The sequence below is a fragment of the Dermacentor albipictus genome, chromosome 4 (assembly GCF_038994185.2).
Source record: "Dermacentor albipictus isolate Rhodes 1998 colony chromosome 4, USDA_Dalb.pri_finalv2, whole genome shotgun sequence".
NCBI lineage: Eukaryota > Metazoa > Arthropoda > Arachnida > Ixodida > Ixodidae > Dermacentor > Dermacentor albipictus.
Window position 1 is genome coordinate 92,190,928 of NC_091824.1, and position 24,207 is coordinate 92,215,134.

Here is a 24,207-nt window from a genome sequence, read left to right on the forward strand (position 1 = left end):
CAGTGCAAAAAGATGGCGTGCGCTTGCTTCTTTCGTACTCGCCTTGCTTCTTCCATCTGCACAGTTTCTTATCTCAGACCGCTCGGCGCAATTTATCATCATCTCTCTCCGCAGCCAGCGACACCCTGGCTGCACGCATCTATCTCTAATCCTGGTTGGCATTATTTATACTTCGCCACGTAGCATTATTTCTTATATTTATCCTCCCACCGTCTTCCACAAAAGTCCCCGATGTCGTTCCTACCAGTACAATATGTGTTTTCACTACTCTCATGGTGTCTTCGTTTCTTTTCTTTTTTGCCTCTTTCTAAAACCCTTTTCTTCTTCCTTTTCTCTGTGTGTGTGGGCGTGTGTGTGTGTTCGCTTATCTTTGGCGCTGATTCCTTGCGTCCGCTGCACGCAGGAAAGATCAAGTTGTAGGAAAGCATCCCGGTCGTTAGCGTCGCATACCTTTGCTCTAACTTTATCTTTCCCTATCTCCGCTCAATTTCCCAGAGGTGCACACTGACTTTCGAGCGTGCGCAGAAGAGAGAAAGCCGGGCAGACAAAGATAAAAGGCCGAAACGAGGCCAACAAAACCCGAGACGCAAGAAAACGGCGAGCTCGCCGGGTTTGCCTCCAAGACAGCCACCAGACGCCGCCACTATAGCCATGCAGTGTAGACTGCTCTTCCCTGCTCGAGAGCCACCGCAGAGCTCCTCCTCCCGAAGCCTCGTAGGGCCTCCGGCGTGTCCACTCCTCGATTTCTTCTCATCGATCCTTTGCAACGCTGTAACATTTTATTTTTGTGCTTTCTTGCGCGGAATGCGTAGGGACACATCGCATGACTGCTTCTCGAACCCTGGCTCTGCTCCGGCAGCGGTAATAGGCTCTCCCGCCGACGTTTCTTGCTCCGTGGAGCCTGGGACTCTCCCCCTGGCGGAGCTCAGTGAAAATCGCTGCATGGTTCGACGGTCCACAAATGTACGGTCCGCCGATGCACTCCTTTTTCCATTCAGACGAAGCATCTGCGGAAAGGCCAGCGTCCGCGGTTTTGTTATTGTGGCGTTCTTTTGCTCTTGTCCTCCTTCGCTATATTTTTCTTCGTTTGTTTGCTTGCTTAGTGTGAAATATAGGTTTTCGTTCTCCGCTTCTTCTCACATCCTTCGTACACCCGCAATGCACCTAAAGCTTTTCGATGTCCTTGCTTTCTTCTGATTAACAACTAGAATTCTCAAGGTTGCTACAGGTGGTCTCAATCACTACTGCAGAAACAATATAAATGATTTGTTGTTATTTCTACAAGTTCTTTTGGCCAACACGTCGCTTTCAAACTTCCGCATTTTTCAGGAAGCTACACAAATTTATTTCTGTCTTCAACGTTGTTTTCCTAGTTTCTTCGTTTCAGAATGGCCCAACAGAATGGTTTCGATTACTGGATGATAGTTCTTGCACAGCCAACCCGCAACTGTGATAAGGCGAACGCTGCACGACAATTCTCCGGATTTCGACCGCCCGAGGGACCTAAGCCTGCTCATAAATGTCAACACAGGAACGTTGTTTGTTGTTGCGATTGTTGTCGTCGTCGTCCGCTTCCACTTAAGGCGCGTACCCTCAAGGGGGTATTGACCATGGTTCACAGTGGAAACATAATATTAAGCCCTTGCTTCCCGTTATCTTATTGGTCGGTACTGGCCATATTTAAATAATAATGAATTAACATTCTTTCTTCTTTCTTTTTTGAATAGGTGTTATGAAATATTATGAAAAAAAGATGCTATCTAACGTTAATAATGAGGAAAAAGTGTTTAACATAAGAGCGTCCCTGTAGCTATCATGCGCGATCAGATGCACTTCCTTTCAGGCTCGGCCAAGGGTAGTTGCCCTAAAAGAATATATGTTAATCAACGAGGGAAGAAGACCCACACGCGAGAAGGGTTGCTCGAAGTAGGTGTTTCTTGCAGAATTATATCTTCAGCAAAATAGGATAAAATGATCTAGTGATTCTATATCACCACATGACGCACAAAGGTTCGATGGAGTATAAAAACGTATAGGTTCGATGGTGTTCGATGGTGTATGTATAGCGTATAGCGAGCGGTTCAGTTGTAAATTATTTGTACTTTGTAGGGACATAAAAACTGACATTCTGCGAGCAATGTTATGTGCGACACATTGTTGGGAATTTTGCATAGGGCCAAGCAAATGGCCATGCATTCGACCGCAAGTATTGGAGTATAACCCGGTAGGCGGATGGCAAAAACTGCGGGGTGGCATGAGGTGGGGAGGATGGGTGTTCTGTGAGGGTGGGCTACGCTCCTCCGCGGCGTCAGCTGCCGAGGTCGGTCCACGGTGCCACCGTGTGACGGGGATCACTACTCCTGCAAGGGGCAGTGATGGCTACAAACGGCTACAAGTATAAGGCTCGGTGTGACGCTCCTTTGGGTGTTGTCGGCGCTGACACTGGTGGCACGATTTTCCCGCCACGAAGCGCCCGCTTTCGTCGTCGTTTGAACGAAAGCGTGCGAAGAAAAGCGCAGTGCCGCGCAAGACGGGCTGTGCGGAGACGATGGCCACGAGATGGCGGCAGAGTAGCGCGCGCCATCTGTATGGAAACAAAGCGCTGCATGAGCTGCATGGCGGCTGCTGAGAATCGCGCCCGCGCATCGCCTATACGAGCTGCTGCTCGCGATCTCCCGATTAGCGAGGCAGTCGCGTTGCACTTCGCTCCGTTTGCAGTGTGCCGCACGAGACAGACTGTCCGCGCCAGCTACGCTGCTCGCAGCGTTCTCTTGCTGATATAAACCGTGCACCTATATATGCATAATACATAATAATAACACGCGAAATGAAAACACATATAGAGCTGCGCTAAAATTTCGCATTAGGGATCATCGTAATCGTCGGTGACTTTTTCAGTGCGTAGAGTAGCTCTAGAGGAATGTGCCTCTGGCCGACCTCTCTGCCTTTCTTTGTGTTATCAATAAACGTTTCTCTCTTGAAGTGATAAGAGCAGAAAAAATTCACTCGTAGGGTGAGCTCGGCATGGTATATATTTGAGAGACGTCTTCGTACTGCAATGAATCTAAAATTGGACCAACGATGAGAAATTCGGGAGTCAAGTCTTCGTCTCCTGAAATTTTCTGGGTTGAAGTGGCTAGAACAAATCAAATCCCACACTTGGATTTAACACGTGCTATCACGGGCACTTCTGCTCAGGATCGAGCCAGATCGGGATTACATTTTTCCCCTAGCATTGGCTCCCTTCCGCAGCTGACGCAAAACAACGAATCGCGATTCGATCCAGATCGGGCTATACATCACCACCGAAAGGAAACCGTGTGACTGGGCTACAAGACAGCAACAGCAACATAAGCGGTGCCTATAAATTATATCAAATGACATTTCTTGCGTGCTGTAGGTTCGACGATTATTCTCAAAGTCGTGGGGGAAAGCGACGCTTGCTCATCGTCATTTCGTGGCCCGCATCATACGACACCAGCGGCAAATCGCCTTCCGTAAAGCCCGCGCTCTTTAACCTCTCGGACATGTATCCGGTTAGCTTCAAGAATTCCATCAATCTTCTTTGCCCACTGGCGACGGCATATTCTTAGGCCTTCAACATTTGGAAACACAGATTACTTTTTCACTAAATGAAAGGTGCCTCTCACATGGCCAAAGCGGTAACGTTATTCGCACATTGGTAAAGAACAGCACCAGGGGAGCTGGCAGAATAAACCATGCCCGAGTTCAACTAGCAATAAACAAGTACACGAACGCACAGAAGAGAAACACCGTCCTAGGTCAAAGGCTTCAAATTTTCTCGTCGTATCCACAAAGGCACCCGCTTTAATGACTTTGTGACAAAAGGCCGCACGTGCCTCTCGGCGCTCTTCCTGCCCGAGGAGATAAATCACTCCACGCGTGGCGGAAGCAACCGCAATTTCGTCGCAGGGTTTCCTCATAAAGGCACCCGCGAGCTCGTGAAATTGCGCTATTTCGTTAGTCATTTTTGCTTACAAAAGCGCACTGTATTAAGTCCACTGCATTGTGCTCGGCGCCTGCGCGTAGATATTGGACGCAGTGCAGAGGCTTTCCCTCGGTTAAAGCGAGAACTAATGAATCAGTCGCGCTTCCTCGCGCCGCGTACAAAGTAAACAGTGGCGTCAGTGGTAGGGTTCTGTGCGCGCGCGCGTCGAATCAATCCTCCTTAAAATGGCGTGCTGCGATTCAGCGCAACCCGTACGCTGACTTTCGCGCTCTGAATCCCGCGCCCACACTGTGTACCTTAACTACCACACAAAGTTCGTGCGCCCCCCTATGTCCCCTGTGGAAGCAAGCATCAATTACCGCCAGAAAGACACCTTGTTCGTAGCGTGACATTTCGCCGTGCGGTTTTCGAGCACACTCGCCCAGTTTTGCATCTACGCCACCGCTCATACGAATGCCGTACGCGCTGATTTTGGCCCAATACGTTGGCAGCTTTTCGCTCCAAGAGGAAGCGTATCGTTTGGGCTCCTTCCTCGAATCGAGGTGCGTGTGCCTCCTGTCGCCAGCGCGTACTTGCTACAGCTTTATGAAGATTCATCAGAAGCGTTCAGTATCACTTCTTCATCAAAATAAATGCGTACTCTCTTCGACAAGAGGTCGCGTTCCATTGGTACTCCGTCTCACGAGCACCGCGCAGTACAGCGGTAGCTAAGGGTCACGTCAGCCAATCAGAAGAGAGAACAAGAAGAAGGGCTCCTCCACTGTACAAAGTAAAAAGTATCTGGTCGCTCTTCGCGTGACGCCAACTGATTGGGAGCTTCACGGCGACATCCATAACGCGCAACTGGCGAGCCCTTCACTGAAACACAGAGCCAGCCCTCGTTGCTGGTTGATTGATACAGCCTCGAACCTACAATGTGTAGCATTCAGTTGGTGGGACGTAGTGCATAGACGCAACATTCGGCTTGTACGAATCAAAAGATACATTACACGGCCTGTCAAACACTGTATCATTCGTCGACGCGCTTAGCTGTGACTAATAGCGCAGCGCTTATCGGACCGATGCGATGAGGGCTTCTTGCTTAGCTTCGCTGCTAGGAAGCCGACGCTTTAGTTAATGCAGGCGCTCGCTTAATAAAAACAGCAGTGAATGCCAATTACCGGCCACTTCGGTGCCCGCAGCTAGCAAAGCACCGACTTTCGGATTTCTGTCGTTCACTGAAGGGAAAAGGAAAACAACAGCGTTGCCAGGCCTCTGCAAACTGCGAAACAGCCCCTCCTGTTAAATGATCCGGCGTCTAACCACTTTTGCTGGTGCCCAGAGGCTAATCTCAGCCCGTGTGACAAGCGGTCCGCTAACGAGAGCCTGCCTGAAGGGTAGCAGTGCAGAGCTAGGGCGAGTAGACGACAGCTATGGGCACTACATTTTCTCTCACGTGCGGGAGTCGTCGCCGCAACAACCGTGGGGAAATCGCCAATTACTCGCCAGCTCTCGGTCCAATTACGGGCCCCGCAAGCTCGAGATAGCGAAGCAAGAGACGAGACACTCAGTGTCGCGGATGTAGAAAACGTAGGTGGTGTAACCAGGTCGCAATCGAAAGGGGAGACCGGTGGAAGGAGGAAATGGACGAAAGTAGTGCCCCTGACGATGGCGATCGGCCGACCCTAACCCGCTGCGTTACGTAGCTCTCTCTCTCTCTCTTTCTCTATCTCTCTCTCCTTGCCTGGCTGCGTGCCTGTGACCTTCCAGCGGGCGCAAACACTATACATCTCGGGATTTCCGGGATGGTCGCGCTCTCGGCCGTTATCTCTTCCGCCGCAGCCGCTCTTGCGGGTCGCCCTCGAAGACCGCCCTCGCGCATCCCCTACGCCGATGCAGCGCTGAAGGATTCTCGCTACGCTGCGAGGCACCAAGCCATCGCGTGGCAGAGACGTGCCAACGATCGGACCAGCACCACGTTGCTCCGAGGCGCGTCCCGTAAAGACTGCCGCGTCTCGGACGTTCACCCTGCAGACTCCCCTTCGCCTCAATGACCTGGCTTATCGTTTTTATTGCAATGGCAATTATATGGACACTGCAGGCGCATTTTTGTCATCGGCGTCGCCGTGGCCGTGATTTTCGGTATAATGTCCAAGGGCGATAACACCGTCGCCGCGCGTCGTGTGCCGCATGTGCGAGCGAAAGCGCGCGCGACGGAAGTCGACGATCGCGGCTCAATCTGGCGCGCGCGAAGGGAGAAAGAGGAGAGAGAACGTGCTGTCTTCCGTCGCGCGAAAAGCTGTGGGCGGCGTTGTACTCCGGCAGCGACTAAAGCTTTAGCAGGAACTGCACATTTTGCGACCGGGCGCAAGAGAAACATGATCGCGGCACAGTCTCTAGCGCCATATATGGAGGAAAGCGGGGAGCATGGCGGGAAGGCAGCGCAGGAGGGGGGGGGGGGGAGGAAGTGGCGTGGACACCGCCAACGAGAGCGTACTTTGCAAAGCCGCGCGCGGTCGCGCGCGCTGTATCTTGAAAGGGATCTGCAGTCGGCTCGTACCTTTGTGCGCGCTGTGTTCTCGCCGCTCTTGCGTTGGAGCCGGTAGACCGCACAAAGGTCACTTCGCTCGCTGCTACTGCCGTGCTTCCTCACACCAGCGTTTTTACAGCGAGTGTCCGCGCTCGTCGAGTGTGACGTGTTCATGTTTGCTTGAGCGCGCTGACACCATGCGCGCTCATGTTCGCTTCGTAAGCGAATGTTTCCAAGTTTACACGGCCGATAATACTACTATCCTTACTTCGTATAGCTGTCTACTAATTTTCTATCGCAATCGATGCTTCGTCTTTCGGGCGAAAACTGGACTTTTCCTTTTTCGTTTCCCGGATGTGCCAACATTCGCATTGCTGGCTCGAATACACTGATAAATTATACACATCACGAGAGCATTATTCGCTTTTCCCTGATAAAGTTGATCTTGCTCCGTATGATAGGACCGTAGCAGAACTGTGGCGGTTAAGGGTTGACTTACTTATGTTACAATGCTTACAGCACCGAGCTTCATATGTTCATGTGCCACGTGTGCGTGTCCCCCTCCCACTCCCCGCGAGTTGCCATGCGTAGCCTTTCCCAAGGATGACGCGCAGTTCGAGGCAAGTGAAAGCTGTTTGCATTGTGGACGTTGTGCATTTGGTGTACGCATATAATTTACCACATGCGTAGCAGGAAATACATATACGTGCTCGAATTTGACGCTATGTTCCTTTAATGCTCCGACTAAAGTGGTGCAGACAGGAATGTAACGTTCTGTAATTGCTCGTTCAAACCATTTCCGATGTACTAGTTGCTAAAAGAAAAAAAAAGAAGAAAAAGGTTTTGCTCTTCCCCGCTTGGGAAGGGAATGAAGAAAAGTTGGGAGCTTTCGGGTTCTGCCACGCGCCGCGCTTTTGCAATACCCAAGAGTGCACAACCTTATTTTCAAAGCCTGTCATCTCGCACTCAATTTATTTTCGGCTATTATACAACATTAAGCAGCCTGCCTCAGACGAAAGTGCCGAGCCGAAAAGTGTTGAAACATTTTTCTGTTTGTTATTCTTCAAGTCAGCCGATAGGCTTTGCACTGTTTGTTTTTCGGTATCTAGAGCCTTCTGTTTCCAAGTTGTCCTCCTAAAAAAAAAACTAAACTGTCTGGCTCTTCTCGCAGCTCTCTCTTTGTTCAGAGGTTGCCAAGTTTTTCAAAGCCTCTTGCTGGTCCGCTCCAAATTGCCCAAGGCGACCGTCGGCTTTGTCGCTGTTACCGGTCTCAGCCTACGCTTGGCCCTTATGGAGACCCTTTTGTTGGGCGCTGCAGCTGTGTTGCTGAGTGCCGCTAAGAAGACGTTGCTGTCCGGTGCCGATAGAGGGGCATTGCTAACGAACAGCGTAAGCCAAGGAAAGGAAAGGCACTCCAGATTTCTCTGGCTTTACTCGAATCTCGCGTCCGAGCGGCAAAGCAAGCGAACTTCGTCGTTATTTCCTCCCTGGCTCCCGAAGCAAACCATTTACAGTCCTTCCTTGCAGTCTTCCTCTTGTCCGTCTTGCGCCACTGCGCTCAGGAAACTTCTCTCTAGACGAAAGCAAAGTTTGCGGTTTCCACTCGAAGTTTACGAGAGACGCACCTTCTAAAGTGCAACCCCGGGAAGTAAATTTTTAAGTATCAGCCTAAACCAATGCGTAAATCGGAGGGTGGCATGCAGTAGCTATTCCTCCTCCTCCCTATGTGCTCTTTACCAGCGCTCAATCCTTTCTTTCTTTCTTTCTTTCTTTCTTTCTTTCTTTCTTTCTTTCTTTCTTTCTTTCTTTCTTTCTTTCTTTCTTCCTTTCTTTCTTCCTTTCTTTCTTTCTTTCTTTCTTTCTTTCTTTCTTTGCGTTTGCGGGCTTCCAACTATAAAGGTTACTTCCTTTTTTTAAATTCTGGGTGTTAACTCCCTTTTTATTTTGTTTCCTGGTAAGTCCGCGACAATTTTTTTTTTTTAGTTGCTTAGGATGTCTCGTTTTCGTTTTCGGTTGACGGCCATCTCGCAGCGCGTTCAATTCCTGCACGCGGCAAGCAACGGCCACAACGCGCCAAGAGACCTCGTCACGTGCAAGCGCAGTTCAAAGCAAATGGACAACCACGAGTCCTTAGAGAATACGCGAGTGGCTTCGGACGCCTCATCTCTCAAGTGCAGGAAAGTAAGCCGAGATGAATTAGGGTTAACCGCCCAGCATGCTCCCACATTTCCTTGCTTGACGACGTCTCCACTGATTAAAGCAACAATGTTGAGACGTAATTGCCGCCTGCGTTGGAGCCCATGCAAGGTCTCTGCCGTTTTTGTTTTTTTTTTCCATCGTCTTGTGGCCCTACGATGACAATGTTTTGGTGGTGAAAAAGTTTGCGCGCCTCAGGGAGATAGAGAACCGCCACGATAATTACGGGGCTATACCGGGGTAATTTCGAGTGTCGCCACATTTTTTTAGGGCAGTACGTCGCAAACAGCGCAGAACTTACTCTAGGTGCCAATAATGTTGACGGCTTCCCACTTTCATAGCTAGTTTAGACATACATGGTATCTATCTATCTATCTATCTATCTATCTATCTATCTATCTATCTATCTATCTATCTATCTATCTATCTATCTATCTATCTATCTATCTATCTATCTATCTATCTATCTATCTATCTATCATTTTGCATTCTTTAAGATTCGCATGAAGACTTTGTAGGCACAGTTTTAGTGTGGGCGAGCTAATTCCTCGGCAAAAACTAAAGTCAAAGGCGGCTTCTTTCGAAAAATCCTGCCCCACGCACACGTTACGTAAATAAAATAAGCATGGTTGAGTTCTGTACTCTTCCCTGGTTCTCTTTATTTATTATTATTATTTCCACGTGTATCATTTAGATTTTTTGTTTATACAGATAACGTATTGCGCACGACTTTGACGTTATTCACTCTCCGCTTTCTTTTTCAATAAGATATTGCAACACTGATAGCGTCTCCAAAATAAAGCGGAAAAAATCGCGTCTCTGGAGAATTCGAATAAAAGTTCATTGTCTGTCTGTCTGTCTGGAGAATTCGCAGTGTCCGTAAAAGAGCTCGATGTCTCAAGCCGGTACGCTGCGCCACACGCCACTGACTGCCGCTCAGTCAGTTGGGACATTTGCATTAGAAACAGCAAGTAGCACCACTTCAGTAAAACTGAACATTGTCCTAGCAGAAAAAAAAGGGCTTATATTAGAGACGACAGGTCGGCCGTAAGCCTTTCAGCTAGACTTTCTATAGCTATAGACTTTCAACGAATCGGTTGAAAAATCCACGGCGTGTAACCCGTCATTCTCTTCGTGCTCGTCAGTCTCTTGTTTTCGTCACTGTCTCAGCTTTTCATGCTCGGTTATTTTTTTTTTCATTAGAACATTCCTGAACCTTAAGAACGTTACATCTGAAATGACGAGTAATAGAAAGGCGTGATGTTAAGTGTTCTGAATGGCGGGGACTAAGTTGAGGCGCTAAAAGCACGTACCACAATAATCTTTTTTTTTTTCTGGCTGGTAGAAGCACAACCTGCGCTTTTGCGATCGTGCAGACAGGATTAAACTTAAGGCACAGCATAAGCGAAAGATAAAAAAAACACATTTTTAAATGTCTGCTCTGTAGTGATAGTGCATGCCATAGGAGACGGCAACGCTGAGCAGATCACAAAACGATCCACATTTAAATGAAGCGGAGGCATGGTGCTTGTTTCTGCGATCGATCAAGCCGTAACAGCGATATCCTCTTTGCAATACAATGCTTTTAACACTTTACACTGCATCCGCTCACTCTTGGGACGTCAACGTCGTAAGAAAAAAGCGCTAACTATATTCGCATAACTTAAAAAGAAAATAACGTTTCACGTTCGCGCAATTCTGCAGCTACGGAGCATGCTGTAGCTTCAAACTTTCCTCCCTTTCTTTTCCTTTTCTTGCTCTTTTTAGAGAGAGAGAGAAGAAAGAAAGCATGTAAATAACGCTTGTACTTAAACTTTTACGTGGAAAAACAATGCCTGGTTAGCTGCCGCACAGAGCGACAGAAAAAAAAAAGCTGCAAGAAGAAATGCGTCTGAAACACATGGTATCGTGAATACGATAGTGAAACAGGTGCAAAACAGTGCCGAAATGTATCGAGTGAAACTTTCACGAATTAAAAAGAGAAAGGAGAGAGACAAGTGAGATGGCGAAAAGGCTTGCGAAGGATGCACCGTCATTCCAAGGCGACCTGCTTTAAAAGCTTTTCCGGGTAGCACTATTCTTAGCCATCTCGCCAACGTTGTCACCAGACAATGTCTCTCTTTTGTTTCTTCGTTTAGTAGTGTTGTGGTTTGTTTATTTATCGTTACTTCCTGTCTCCCCCGTACGGTAGGTTCTCCGCATTTCACTCTACTCACTACTGCAAACCGTGGGGCGCTTCGAAGACAATAAACCACCCGGGGATGTCGCAAAGTCTCGCTTCTAAATCTCTCAACACCTTTCGTTACTCGAAATGATACGAAAGATGGGGAAATTGTGGCTTATGAAAGCTACGCCTTCGCGAAACAAACAAACAAAAAGAGAATTCTGAAAGTAAGGTCGACGGAGGAAGCCGAGGTGATGCCGCAGATACTAGTTTTAATGACCATTCAACATAGGGTATTACAGGCTATGATTTACTCTTCATTTCGCTATACGTTATCGAAAACAAAGTCGACTTAGTCGACTACGGACCTATTGGCAAGCTGGAACTTTTAGTAATTGATACAAGTGACTGTACGAGACTATGTGACTTGCTTTTTTATCCCACCCGTCTTTTTCTTTATTACCCAATTTATTTCTACGGTGCGACAGTGGTACAATGCTTCTGGTAAGCTATCCAGATTTTTTTTTTCTTTTAAGTACAGAACTCTCTCTCTTTCTCTGGCAATTGTCGCTTGTGCGCTTCATAAATTATTGATCTTTCCTATTTATTTCTTTTTGATTAATTAATTAATTAATTAATTAGATATTTATTTATACCAAAACAATGGGTACAATCGAAATGGCATATTTAACATTTTTGCACGAACGTTGGCTTCTTGGATGCAGATACCGTATATTCCAAAGTATAAGTCGCTTTCTTTTTCTTCAGTAAACTTTTGTAGGTGTATCTCACACAATGTGCGATTTATAGGCGCATAAAACCATACACGCTGGCGCGACCAATGTGAGCGTGATTGTTTTTTTGTTGTTGGTGGTGGTTAACACGCTACGCCGCAGCGGCAATGCCAGCGACATTGCCTGCATCTCGTAAAAGTTATTCAGAAGTTGACAACGGTGACCCAGTGATGCTGCCGGCCTAAGTCGCTGAACTTTCCGATTAATATAGCTGCGTTGGAGGGCGAGGCCTTCGATGGCTTTTATTGACGTACAATGAATGTTGTTGTTGTTGTTGTTGTTGTTGTTGTTGTTGTTGTTGTTGTTGTTGTTGTTGTTGTTGTTGTTGTTGTTGTTGTTTTTTACTTTATTTACTTTATTTAGCTTTGATCTTTTATAGTAAAAGTGTTTGTTACATTTTCGTTTATTTTAGTGGGGCAGCAAAAACATATAGGAAAATAAATGGGGATGAAATGGCTGTTTGTGCAATGTTTCTCTTCCTGTGTTGTATATTTTCTTTTGGTTCTTGGTGAGCCATGCTAAGGCGTTGTAATATTGAAAAAAAAAAGACGTGTAAATGGATATAACCTCTGGCGGTCAAAAAAATCTGTAATTAGTCATCTTGAATCCACGTTGCTATATCTCTACCACTCTCAGTCTGGCACGCTCGAAGCTGACGACTGACTATTCAAGGATCAAAAACGAAAAAAAGGGCTACGGAAGTAAATGAAAGGTTCTAAACGTCGGCCATGGATGCATAAAATTTTGTGACAAGTGTTGTCTTGGCACAATTTCCTGGGTTGATATTAGGGCTTGTGTGATGGTTTTGCAAGACTGGATCTCCTCTATGAATGCGTGTGTATCTTTATCCTGCCTCCCGATTTGTAAGCCAATTTCGGGGAAAACAAGTGGGTGACGTTCACTCGATTCGTACTCGTTCACTCTAATCAAGCACGCTCGAAGTGTACTCGAATCGTGCCTGGCTGTTACACTTCCTCTGGATCTAGAGATGTTGAAATATGTTTTTTTAATGCCCCAGTGCGACGCCAGTTCAACTTTGCAAACTTAGGAAAATACTGTGGCACTTTTATGTGTAGTTATGCGAGTGCTTGCACGCACAACTCTTATAGCGAACAACAATACGTTAGCGAAGACCGCATCTTGGCGCTCTCGGTATATTTGACGAATCTGTTGCCGGTTTTTTGTGCTTCCTAATTTAATGTACCAGCTTCACATACGCTCACTTCGATTTCCCACCTTAATGAACCATAAGAACAACGTGTGTCTGCAATTTCGTTTCTGTCTACTTTATTACGCAGCACCAGTGGTGAAAGTAGGATTTTATTTGGAACAGAAATCATCCTTTCCTGAAAACAATACCAGCAATCATCTTTGTGTGTTTCTGGGTGTCTATATATATATATATATATATATATATATATATATATATATATATATATATATATATATATATATATATATATATATATATATATATATATATATATATATATGAGTGCTGAAGTTCTTTGAAGAGTTTTGTGGCATATGATCTTAGTCCGAATCCATCGACACCGTCCTCCGCTGACAATACGGATGGATAATGTGATCACAAAGAAGTCAGTCTGACCGAAACGCACTGGAAAGCGACCCTGTGAACTTTCTTTCCGAAGGACAAGGCCACGACCACATTCCACGTGATCACGGGTATTTGGCACCTGCGTACTACGGCAACTACGAAACTGCGGAGCAGGCAGTCTTGTTGCTCTAACAGACACCGCACTGACGCTGGCACGCCTGACTTTCTTCTCCTCACGGACACGTCAAGATGCGCAGCGCTACCGACGTCGTGCCTCCAGACGACAGAAGGATCAACCCACCAGATGGCGCGCAACGGCGCACTGGGTGCTGCAAAGAATGTCATTGCATGACGCCGCCCAATGCGGAACTTGATCAGTACAGCTGTGAAATACGACACACATCCAGATTGTCAATGTTCTAAAACTGGACGCACCCTATGCCATTCCGATCATCGATGGGAGCCTATCTACATCAGGCCCACAAAAACGCCCAAAACAGTACTTTTCACTCTGCCTAAACTTTAACCCAAAGTAAATGGCTTTAACGCCAAAATACACAAACAAACAAATTCAAGGCTCTCCGACGCGATGTGCCCCGCGAAGTGCCACTGTTGGTAAACCTACTTCGTCATAGCGCACTGGGAGAAGCCACAACTTCATGTTAGCACGGCCGCACGAAAGAGACCAAACTTAGAGTCAATTGATTGAGTTGATTGTTCGGCTTACGGTTAATTGCCGAAACAGCAGAACCTGGTATTTTCATGCTGCATTTTTTTCTTTTTGATATCCTCTGTTTAAACACGTGTGCGAAATCTGCATTATTGCCCGAACGGTTTTTATATCACTTCAAGCTATCGTCGTTCAATCATTGCACATTCTACTGTTCGTCAAGAAAACGGCGACAAAGTTGTCATCAACATTTCGCATTCCATCCAAATAAATCACTCACTCACTTCTCCCTTGCCAAATGAATGTCTGCCGTGGTTCACCCTGCCAGTTCTCGCAACTGAGATTTCTCTCCAGCACCGCACGAAAGGTCCCTCCTTCTTTCTTTTCTCTGCTGCCTCGCTCTCTATTCTCGGTAGCTTTTCCTCCCGTATCTCATGGTCCCTGCATCCAGGCGGCAAAAAAGAAGGGGAAACAAGAGGTCAATACGTTTCCCAACTCTGCACTACATCGCTAATACGAAGCCGAAGCCCCGAAGGCGTCCCCATTTACTTCCTTCCCTTCGTTTGCTGTCGGGGCTGGCGTCATCGTTTCTCCTAATTTTGTCCTCGGTCGGCCTCCTTCTATTCTCTTCATTCTATTCGTTTTTCTTTCCTCATTCTAGCACTCCTGCTTGCTTCCTCTCCCGCGGGAAGAGCTACGCCGACACCCGCAGTGGGACTTCGTTGGCACGTCTTGCCCGGTCCCTCGTCTCGACGTACGTCAAAAGGCTCGCCACGCTTTCCTTCTCCTTCCCCTCGCCCTCAGTCGAGCTTCCAGGCCCTAGACGGAGTAATACTACGTGACCTGATACCGTGTGACGCTAGCATACGTCACGTACACTTCTTCAAGTGAAGCTTGTATTGCCTCACTCGTGCCGGCGTCGGTGTTGGTGTTGCCCTACGAAAAAACCCAAGCCATGCGAACAACAAAAAAAAAACATTCCTTGTCGGGCTGCGGATTTCAACCACCAAATTTCAATTCGCGAGACCACCACGCTAACCGATATGGCCACTGCCGGTTTTTCTTTCTTTCTTTCATGGCATTTATTACAGTAGAATTTGACCAGATATTCACCAGTTGTGCAGTCAAAGAATGGAGGGCGCAATGAAAATCGCACACAGAAAAGGCAGCGTTAATACTGTATTTCAAAGTCTTTCTTTAAAGTCCGCTGGAGGTCATACCAAAATAGCATGGCGTCGGGCCAGAGACAATTGAACATTGTTTTATTAGCTACAGTCACTGTCGGTTCATCATTCGCGTCCTTTAAAGCGGGGTTTTATATGCATGAAGAAGTAGATGCTGCTCAAGGTGCGAGCCAATCACAGGCGTCCCCTCCCTCCGGATGGCGGGTGAAAGGGTCCTCGCCTCGGCATCAGCCGTTTCCCGCCAGTTCGGGCCCACCAGTCAGATGGGGAGACCACGTTTGGTTCGTTCTGCGGAAGATCAGGTTGCGTTGAAGTAACGGAAGCGGCAGTGGGCCACGCGTCCTGTGTTCGGCCGAAGAACACGCAGCGTTTGATGAACGCCGCCGGGAACTCGCTCGAGAAAAGGCTCGCCGTCGACGTGCCGACCTCGCTGTGTCGGAGTGCGAAGCCGAGGCGTTACGACAACGAAGGGCTGCGTATCTAGAGCTTCGCTTGCACCCCTCTTCAGGTTAATGGAAGGGTGGTCAATATTTTTTACATTACTTGTTCATTCGATTTGTTTCTCTTGTGGCTGTTTCTGATCTTTAAAGGTAGGTTACTTTATACAGAATTATAATTTTTGCTAACTTAGATTTATAGCGGTAGCAGAGATCAGGATATGCACCCTAATCGCGGATACTATCAGTGATGCACTATGTTTCACTGTCTGCCGAGTTGCAGAAATAAACGTTAACCCTTGTTTCTTCAAGGTTGTCTTAAACCCGGATGCGAAGACGTTACAATTAAATTTTGAAATAATAAATTTAGGAGGTGCGTTGAAATCAAATAATCAAGGTGAGGTACTCAGATCATTTTCACTTCGTCGGAAGTGTAACCGTCTCAGAAGTTTTGAGAAATGCGGACCGAAAGTGCACCGTTACACACACTGCTGTTTCTGTTAAGATTTATCCATGCATACTGTATCCATTCTTCACCAGTGCGGAAACTCCACATCGCCACACAGGGATCAGTTTGACTCACAATGGCAATTGTGGGCAACAATGTTTTGTTTTACCGCGCTGTTATGACGGGAAGTTCCACAACGGTTTTCGTGCGGCAGTGAAGGCAGGCGATCGACTGCGTGCGCGGTATCATATGTAAATGCAACGGACCGTGAGTCGGGGCCCAGAGTCGGATTTGAGACGTAATAATCAAATATTATAATATAAAATTTACTTTGTGTACACCTCATTCAAATAGACAACAACTTGTATGCGCGCTTGCGTCGGTGAAGCTGAGGATGACGAGACGCCCTGACGATTAAGAGGACAGCGTATAAACGGAAATGCTGGACGGACAGAACGAGCAAGATTTACGAACTTCTAGCTGGTTTCGACGTAAGAAACAAAATATTTATCCCCATCTTGTGAACCAGTAAGAACAAGATGGCAGACCGTTTACAGGAGTAGCAAGTATATTCCGAACACAGACTAAAAAATAGAGCTCGTGGGATTCACCGCAGTGCCCAGGAACTCGAAGCAGTTATAGTAGTCGAAATTCAACACATAGAAAGAAAAGAAAAAAAATGCCTTGGATTTCAGTCCCTTGTGGTTGCTTTTGTGCTGAATAAACCATCGCAGCTCCGGCATCATTGAACCTGCGTGCTGTAATCTTGATCTCCTAGGCATGAAACGACGTCTGAATATCGGAATCGCAATACTTCTTAATGCACTTCTGTGCTGCGTCAGAAGGGACGCGAACTTCCCCTAAAATAGCAGGACCCGTATTCACAGAAAAACCTCTTGCGCTGTAATTGTTCGTAAGAGCAGCATATGCCCCAGATGCTTCGTTCGTTCTCGGGTTGCTGCTAATTGACTTTCTTTTTCTTCAGTCTATAAGTAAAGGCAATGAGCTGAAGTCCAAGAGAAAAAAAATTCAGCGGCGATAGCATTACGTCGAGCCTCTTTGAGGTACCGGATCCGTGATTAAAACCACGTTCGCCGTATTTCAAAGTGTCGTTCAGGAGGAGCTCGCTCCATGCACGTCTTGCCTCTTCGAGGAGCGAAGTGCAGCTATCTGACGGTGGTTCAGAGGAGATCACCGTCAGTTGCATTATATATACACGGTCTTTTAATATCTCCCATCGCCTCTCTGCCTCTAGCCCGTGACGGGCTTCCCGCACTTCACATACACTTTTTTGCACTTCGACACCCCTAACGCTAGCTCATTTGGAAGTGCCTCGCTGCACGCACTAAAGATTACGCAGCTGCATAGAACTAAAGTCAGCAAAAAACGCACGAAGCAAGGCGCTCTGCTAACCAACAAACAAACCGAGAGGACTGCAGAAACAGAAGGAGTGCGGGCTCGGGCTCGACCGTTTCTCCCTGACCTCGGCGTCGATCGTGATCCTCCTCCGTCGTCCCCACATCAAAGAGAGAAAGGACGCGGGACCTCGTGCCTGTAACTTGTCGGGCCGCCAGCGACAAACTTCCGGGCGCCGGGTAATCGCTACGCCCCACGCTAGTTTCACTCGGTCTAATGCCGCTTAAGCGCGAAGTATCCTTTGCGAGTTCAACCCAGTTTTCTGGAACGATTATCTCGCCGTTCTCGTAGGTCGATCCCGGAGACAGCACAGTCTAAAAATGTGGGTCATTGTGTGTGGGGGGGGGGAGGGGGGAGGGGGGGGGCACGTGCCACTTTCGAATGAACCTCTTTGACGCCAACTTGGGTCACCGGGTATCACAGCAACAAACTCCTACGCAGTCACATTTGCATGATGCTTCGCATTACTTATTTGTCAACTGGGGTTGTGTCTCTGGTCACATTTTCTTTTCATTATTGCGGACCATGATTTGGCTCATCCCGGGCAAGTTGCCGTACGCAGGTGGGTTCCCGTCACGCCTCGTTTCACAAAAACAAGAAACAAAATTCAAGTGACTGATGGTGGGACCGAACTTCCGACGACAGGCAGACAGGCACAGCAGTCCAATGCTCTAATTGTTAGGCCACGATCACACTTTTTTTTAATCTCTTCATTCTCAGGCCACGATTGCACGCATGTTTCTCCCGGGCCAACGCTAGCTAGTTCTTTGAGACGACTTGCGCGCGCGTCCCGTCGTGTAGCTGGAGAAGGTACGGGAGCGCAAGCTTCCATTGGGTCACAGACTTGTCGCTCTGTGTTTCCTTTGCGTCACAGGCTTAAAGCGTGCCAGTTTCTCTGATTCTTACCTCGTGGCAGCTAACGCTTTCGTACGCTGTGTTAGATTGCGCCGCCTTCGGGATCGGCCCAGGTTGTAATGGAAGAGGTCGTAACGTCTTTTTGTTTTGTTTTTTCCCAGTGTAAAAAAAAAACAAGTTTCGTAATGCCGTGGCCGTCCTATTATCGTCGCCTTGCTTCTGTCGCCACACAGAGGCTCGCGTCAAACACAACTACTTGCGTTACACAAACACGTTCGTCCATCTGGAAACTCTTCGAAGAACCCCAAAAGGTGCTGTACAGCCCGCCGACCTGCCAAATTCTTCGCATAACATCGATTCCCGCAGTACGTGGAATCTGCGTATATTCTTTTTCCCCTGCCACGCTTAATGAAACCTTTCGAAACGCACCGTGTTAACAGGCGCAATAAAAAATGTAATAAGCGTGTAACGGAAGGAATTAAGCTGATAGTATGCAGCATTCCCAGCCTCGTAACGAGGACGCCGTCAAGCCATGCGTCGAGATCCAATCTCACCGCTTCATCGCGTTGCTAGTAAGACCGGACACTGAGCTTCTGGTTATACAAGCACTGTTTCCAAGCACTAGTTAACGCAATTGTCTGGTTATAGGCTCCTTAGGAAGCAAGTGAACCCTTTTTTGAGACGATTACGGGTATATTACGGTTACCGACGCTCTAACCAGGCGCAGCTCAGCTGCTTTCTTTCTTAACTTATAGATCAGAAAAGAGAAAACCGAAAGTATCGTCACAGCGTATCGTCTGCTAATTAGATTATTTTTATCGGGACAGCGTTAATTACCCTACTCCAAATTACACGAAAGCCTGACTAAAGGTGCCCGGGATTTGGAGCGCGAAGGGTACTAAGAAGCAGATGCGAGTGTGAACGCGGTAATATCACAATGAATTTAACACATTTATGTCATATGCAATATCACATCATACTTGACGTAATGGTAGAATCAAGAGCATCACAATATGCGTGTTCTCGTGCAAATTTTTATGTATCCAATAACGGCAGTACAAAGGATACCACAAGCTCAAGCCAACATTCCAACAAGGCAGCGCGTCTTCGTCAGCGCAAAACCAGCTTTTGCAGTGACTTTTGGTAACTTCAAGTCTCCATTTTCCTCTGAACCTCTGTTGTTTGAAACAAATAATGTAGAATGCGACAAGCAAGAAGAGAGATAACAGACATAAGGAAATATGGGGAGGCCAGTGAAGGTTGCGCCAGGTTTGCTACCTTACACTTGGGAAAAACGTAAAATGGGACACACACACAAAAATAAAGGGCACGAGTCAATCAACGCACGAATCGTTAACAACAATTTGTGAATGGCCTCCTGAAGCAGCGAAGAATGTATAAATTTACCCAAGCCAAGCAGTCACAGATGACCTGGATTAGGAGAAGGATATCTGCCGACGAATAACAAGAGGCCGGAGTGCATTTGTTAAGTACTTTCAAGTTGGCACCATGGTTCGACGGCAATATCTCTCTTGGCATGCATGGCAATTAAGACTAACAACCAGGCCACTGTCCCAACAGCGGTTCAAAGCCGAGGACGCCTGCAGCATCGCGAGAGTCGCGTTTCCGTCTTTTGCGTTGCTGCCTGTTTACACTGGCTCGCGGAAACTCCGTGTCGTCGCATACCCCGCTCTTACACTCGTTTCGCGTTTCCCGTGCCCGCCGTCGTAAACGGCCAAACGAGCGCGCGGGAGACACGGCCGGAGCTGAGCAAGCACCTTGGTGCTACGGGGAGGGCGACAGAAAGCCCTTATGGGTGTTGACTCCGGCGCCCCTAACCAACCAGCACCTTCGGGCCCTTTCACCGAACTACATGACAACAACACTCGCGCCAACAAAACAAGGAAGGGGAAAACGAGAACGCATGATGCAGTGGAGTGAAGGGATAACAAGCGTTAAAAAAATAGAAGCCTCCGAAGGAAATGGTTGTACAGTGGAAGCGAGAAGAAGGAGCACCAAGAAAGGTGCTTGAGGAAATGCAGTGACGGCAGCTCGTAAAAAGCGAAGAGCCCGTGTCCTATCTGCCCTTAACGGGAAGAATGACCTGCTGTATATTTTTATCTCTCTCTCTCTCTCTCTCTCTCTCTCTCTCTCTCTCTCTCCCTCTCTCTCTCTCTCTCTCTCTCTCTCTCTCTACACACACACACTCACAGTCATACATACTTCGTGCTGCCGGAAAGCAAAGAGTCTCACTCTTCAGCACGCCCTGCGTTCAGGTCGCCGCAGGTCACCGCCATTTTGGTCTAGTCGAGGTTCCGTCTCGACTCTTTCTCTCGCTCTCTATCCCTCTCGGTTTTTCTATCTCCCTATCTCATTATCCCCGTCTTTCTCTCATTCACGCGATCTCTCTTTCTCTCACCCTATGTATTTGTCTCTTTCTCTCTCACTCCGTGTTTGTCTCTTTCTCTTTCTTTCTATTGCTCTTTTCCTCTGCGTCCTTCTCTCCACATATATCTCTCACTCTTTCTGTACGTCTCTTACTCATTCTCTCTCGCCTTCGCTTAACCTCTCACTTACTCTCATTGTCTCTTTCTTTCACTCTTTCTCACATACATCTCCTTCTCCTTCATAATGTAGTTTCCTTGCTGCCGAAGGCTTCTTCAGAGCGCGCATAAAAAAGGGAAGTGATAGCCAAACAAGTGTTGGGGACCCTGTATCCTCAAACGAAGATGGTTGCCCTCGGTACAGGAGTCTTTTTATACTTCGTCCTTTTTACTTGTTACAGCAGGATAGCCTGTCTGGCAGTCGTAAACGAGGACAAAATCAAGAGGTGCAAGAAACGATACTGGACAGGAGCAGCTGTCCTGTGTCCTTCGTCGTCCCTGTTACTTCTGTGGTCGCTTGTAACGTTCAAGAATGTACCTACCGGCCCGACAACGCAATTTGTGTAGGGGAACCCGTGCTGCTCCATTTATAGAAGAGCATAGGTTACTAATGTAATAAGCTTAGTACAACCAACAACCACGAAACAATCCATCAAGCAAAATGAGGACAGGTCGCAACAAGGTGACAGATAGGTAAAAACAGGAACCGCCAAAGGTGACTAAAAAATTCATCGACGATTACGATACTGCTTAATGCGAAATTTGAGCACAGCTCTACACGTGCCTCCATTTTGTGATATATTGAGGCAAAGAATATCGGAGAGACATGTAGCAAAGTCGGCAGTCGCCGATAATCTGATGTGCGGGTCATGCGCCTCAGTTTCTATACATGACGTCGCATGCTCCAGTGTAATCGCTGTTCCCGTTTGGCTTCCAAAAAGTACTACACAGTTCGTGTAGCGCGAACAATCACATTACAGAACAATCGCAAACCATGACAATCGAAACAAGCGCGAACGAGACCCAAGCCAAGCACACCAAACAAGCGCGAGCGACAGCTGACGTGAGCATACGATAGTACGAAACGAGCGGTCTGGCTGAGACCCGATACCAGTATGCATCGAGTGGTCGGGCATGTCCGCATGAAACCAGTTTCCCGCGCGCACTTCCCTGAAGGGGTCGCTCTCATTGGTCTCCGTCGTTCGCGGCTCGCGTCTTTCATCTACCGCTCCGCGTTCGCTCTTTCATTTTTCGCTGTTGTGCTCGTTCACTCGGTTCGGCCGCCGCCGACGCTCGCTGTAGGAACGGGCCATGAAGAGGAAGCTTTATCTCGGGCCCAACTCCCACGCGGCCTATTCAAATACATGTAAAAGGCAGAAACGCTTTTCTGACATAACCCCTAGACCTATTTTAATGAAATTTGTTGCATTTGAGAGAGAATGGTAAATTCTAGTGACTGTTGAGAGCGGAATTTCGGTTTAGCGCCTGAATGTTGTTACAAGAAATTTCAAAAATTCTTAAGTTCGAAGAAAATAGAAGCGCAAAGTTTGCAAATTATAACTCTGCATCAAGAACAGATATCGCGTTTCTGTGAACGGAATCCATTAGATCATTCAAAGCGGACAAATTTCATATGTCAATTTATATCTTACGTGAATTTGTTACGTTGTACACAAGGGTTCTGCAAAGGCTGTATTTCGATAATGCTAATTTTTTTTAAGATTCAAATGTAACATATCAATTTGGTCCGCTTTAAATGTGCTATTAGATGAAATTCACCTAATTGCGATATCACTTTTCATTGCTGAGTTACAGAGTTGTAAACTTGATAGTTTCGCTTTCAGAAAATTTGCGATCTTTGCCAATTTTTCAGAAAAAAATTGACTAAATAGATCAAGAATTCGAAACCTAACAGTCACCAGATTTTAAGTTTTTTTTTAATGCAACAAAGCTCGTCAAATTTAGTGCAGTGCTTGCCCAGAAAAACGAATTCTCCTTTTACATGTATTCAGATAGGAGAACCCAAAGTAAGGCTTCCTCTTAAGAGCTGCGCTCTAAAAGAAGCGCTTGCCGGAACTAGCTAAAATGAGATATACAATGTTATACAGTATCAGTGTCTTTATGTTGGATATTACCAATATTAAGAGGAAGCTCATGCTCGGGCCCAACACCGATGCCGCCTATTCAAATACACGCAAAAACACAGAAACGCTTTTCTGGGATAACCAGCGGACCGCGCAATGCAACAAATTTTAATAAAATTTGTTGCATTTGAGAGAGAATGTTAAGTTCTAGTGACTGTTGGAAGCGTAATCTTCATTTAGAGTCCGCATTTTTTTAAAAGCAGCCCGCAAGAACTGGTAAGTTTGAAAAAAAAATGGAAGCACGAAGTTTACGAATTCGTAGATCTGTACTAAGAACAAATATCGTAGTTCTGTAAACTGCATCCGTTGGAGCATCCCAAGCGGAAATTTGTATTTATCAATTTACAGCCTACGTGAATTTGTTACATTGTTTGCAAGGGTTGTGCAAAAGTCCTGCTCACATATTAGAGGTCTATTTTAGAGCCATATACAATGCATCAAATCTGTCCGCTTTAGGCGTACGGTTAGGTACGATTTACAGAATTGTGATATCGTTTTTCATTGCCGAGTTACAGAGTTGTAAACTTCATAATCTCGTTTTCTGAAAATTTGCGATTTTCAACAAGTTTTATGAATATATTGACGGCACAAATCTAAAATTCACCACTACCAGTCACAAAAAGTGATTAGCTGGCAAGTGTTTTTTTTTTAACTGTGGAATCGAAGAGCACATTTTCAATCGCAGCCACAGCTTTTGTATACTTAGAAATTAAGCGCGAATATGTTTCTATGTTTGAGCTGTGAAACCCGCTATAACCCGCTAAAACCCCTATATCTTGAGTGTATCCTTCGGAGGGACAAATGATGTTAAACGATGCCATAATCAGTGGTGAGGTAGAGAAATACTCAGGCTTGAATAAAAAGCTGACAATCGCGTTTAATTTTCTTTTTTTTTGCCATTTCTTTCATGAATACCCCCAGGATTGGACACTTCAATAACTAGAGTGCGTTGAAAGGACTACAATAAAAAGGTCAAAAGGGGACGCTAGAAAATTTGCCTTCATGAGTGACTACCATATATTTGCGAGAGTGGTCGCAACTACGAAATAGAGTGCGTTGACTGATCTATATGGCACAACAAGAGCAGTAGCCCTCTGCGAAGAAGTACGCCAACTTTAATGGAGGAATCTAAATACGGGATGGACACTCACTCCTGCATATAAGAGTTTCCTGTAGTTCATTGCTATAGAGTGCAGCTGCATCTGCAGTGTGACGAAGCTTGAAAGTTTTCCGGTTAGAGAATATGAAACTACGAAAAAATTGTTGCCTACGCCGTAGGGAGTATAATAAGTCATAAAACATATAAACTGATGCATACAATTGGTCAACGAAGACCGAAGTGCATCTAGCAACATGTAACGTTGATGTTATTAACCTTTAAAACGCGTTTATGTGGTTTGCTAGTTTTGCATATCTCAAAAAAGAAAGTGTCACTTGGCGACCGTAATAACTGTGCGGGGCGAACTATTTGGCAATTA

General features: G+C 46.6%; 1 protein-coding gene across 5 annotated transcripts in view; it reads right to left on the minus strand.

Annotated features, from left to right (window-relative positions):
• The window catches only part of LOC135897572 (uncharacterized), a 227,421-nt gene that overhangs the window by 61,703 nt on the left and 141,511 nt on the right, over window positions 1-24,207 (minus strand). For 2 of the 5 annotated variants that reach the window (XR_010563086.2, XM_065426239.1), the window contains exon 2: window positions 14,146-14,302. Coding sequence is in view for 1 of the 5 variants with exons in the window: in XM_065426239.1 (XP_065282311.1) it covers window positions 14,146-14,302 (157 nt within the window). In the remaining 4 variants the exon portion in view is untranslated. Of the gene's footprint in view, window positions 1-13,136; window positions 13,521-14,141; window positions 14,303-24,207 lie in introns of those variants that run through there. The other 3 variants (XR_010563085.1, XR_010563087.1, XR_011514290.1) reach the window with 3 other exon arrangements.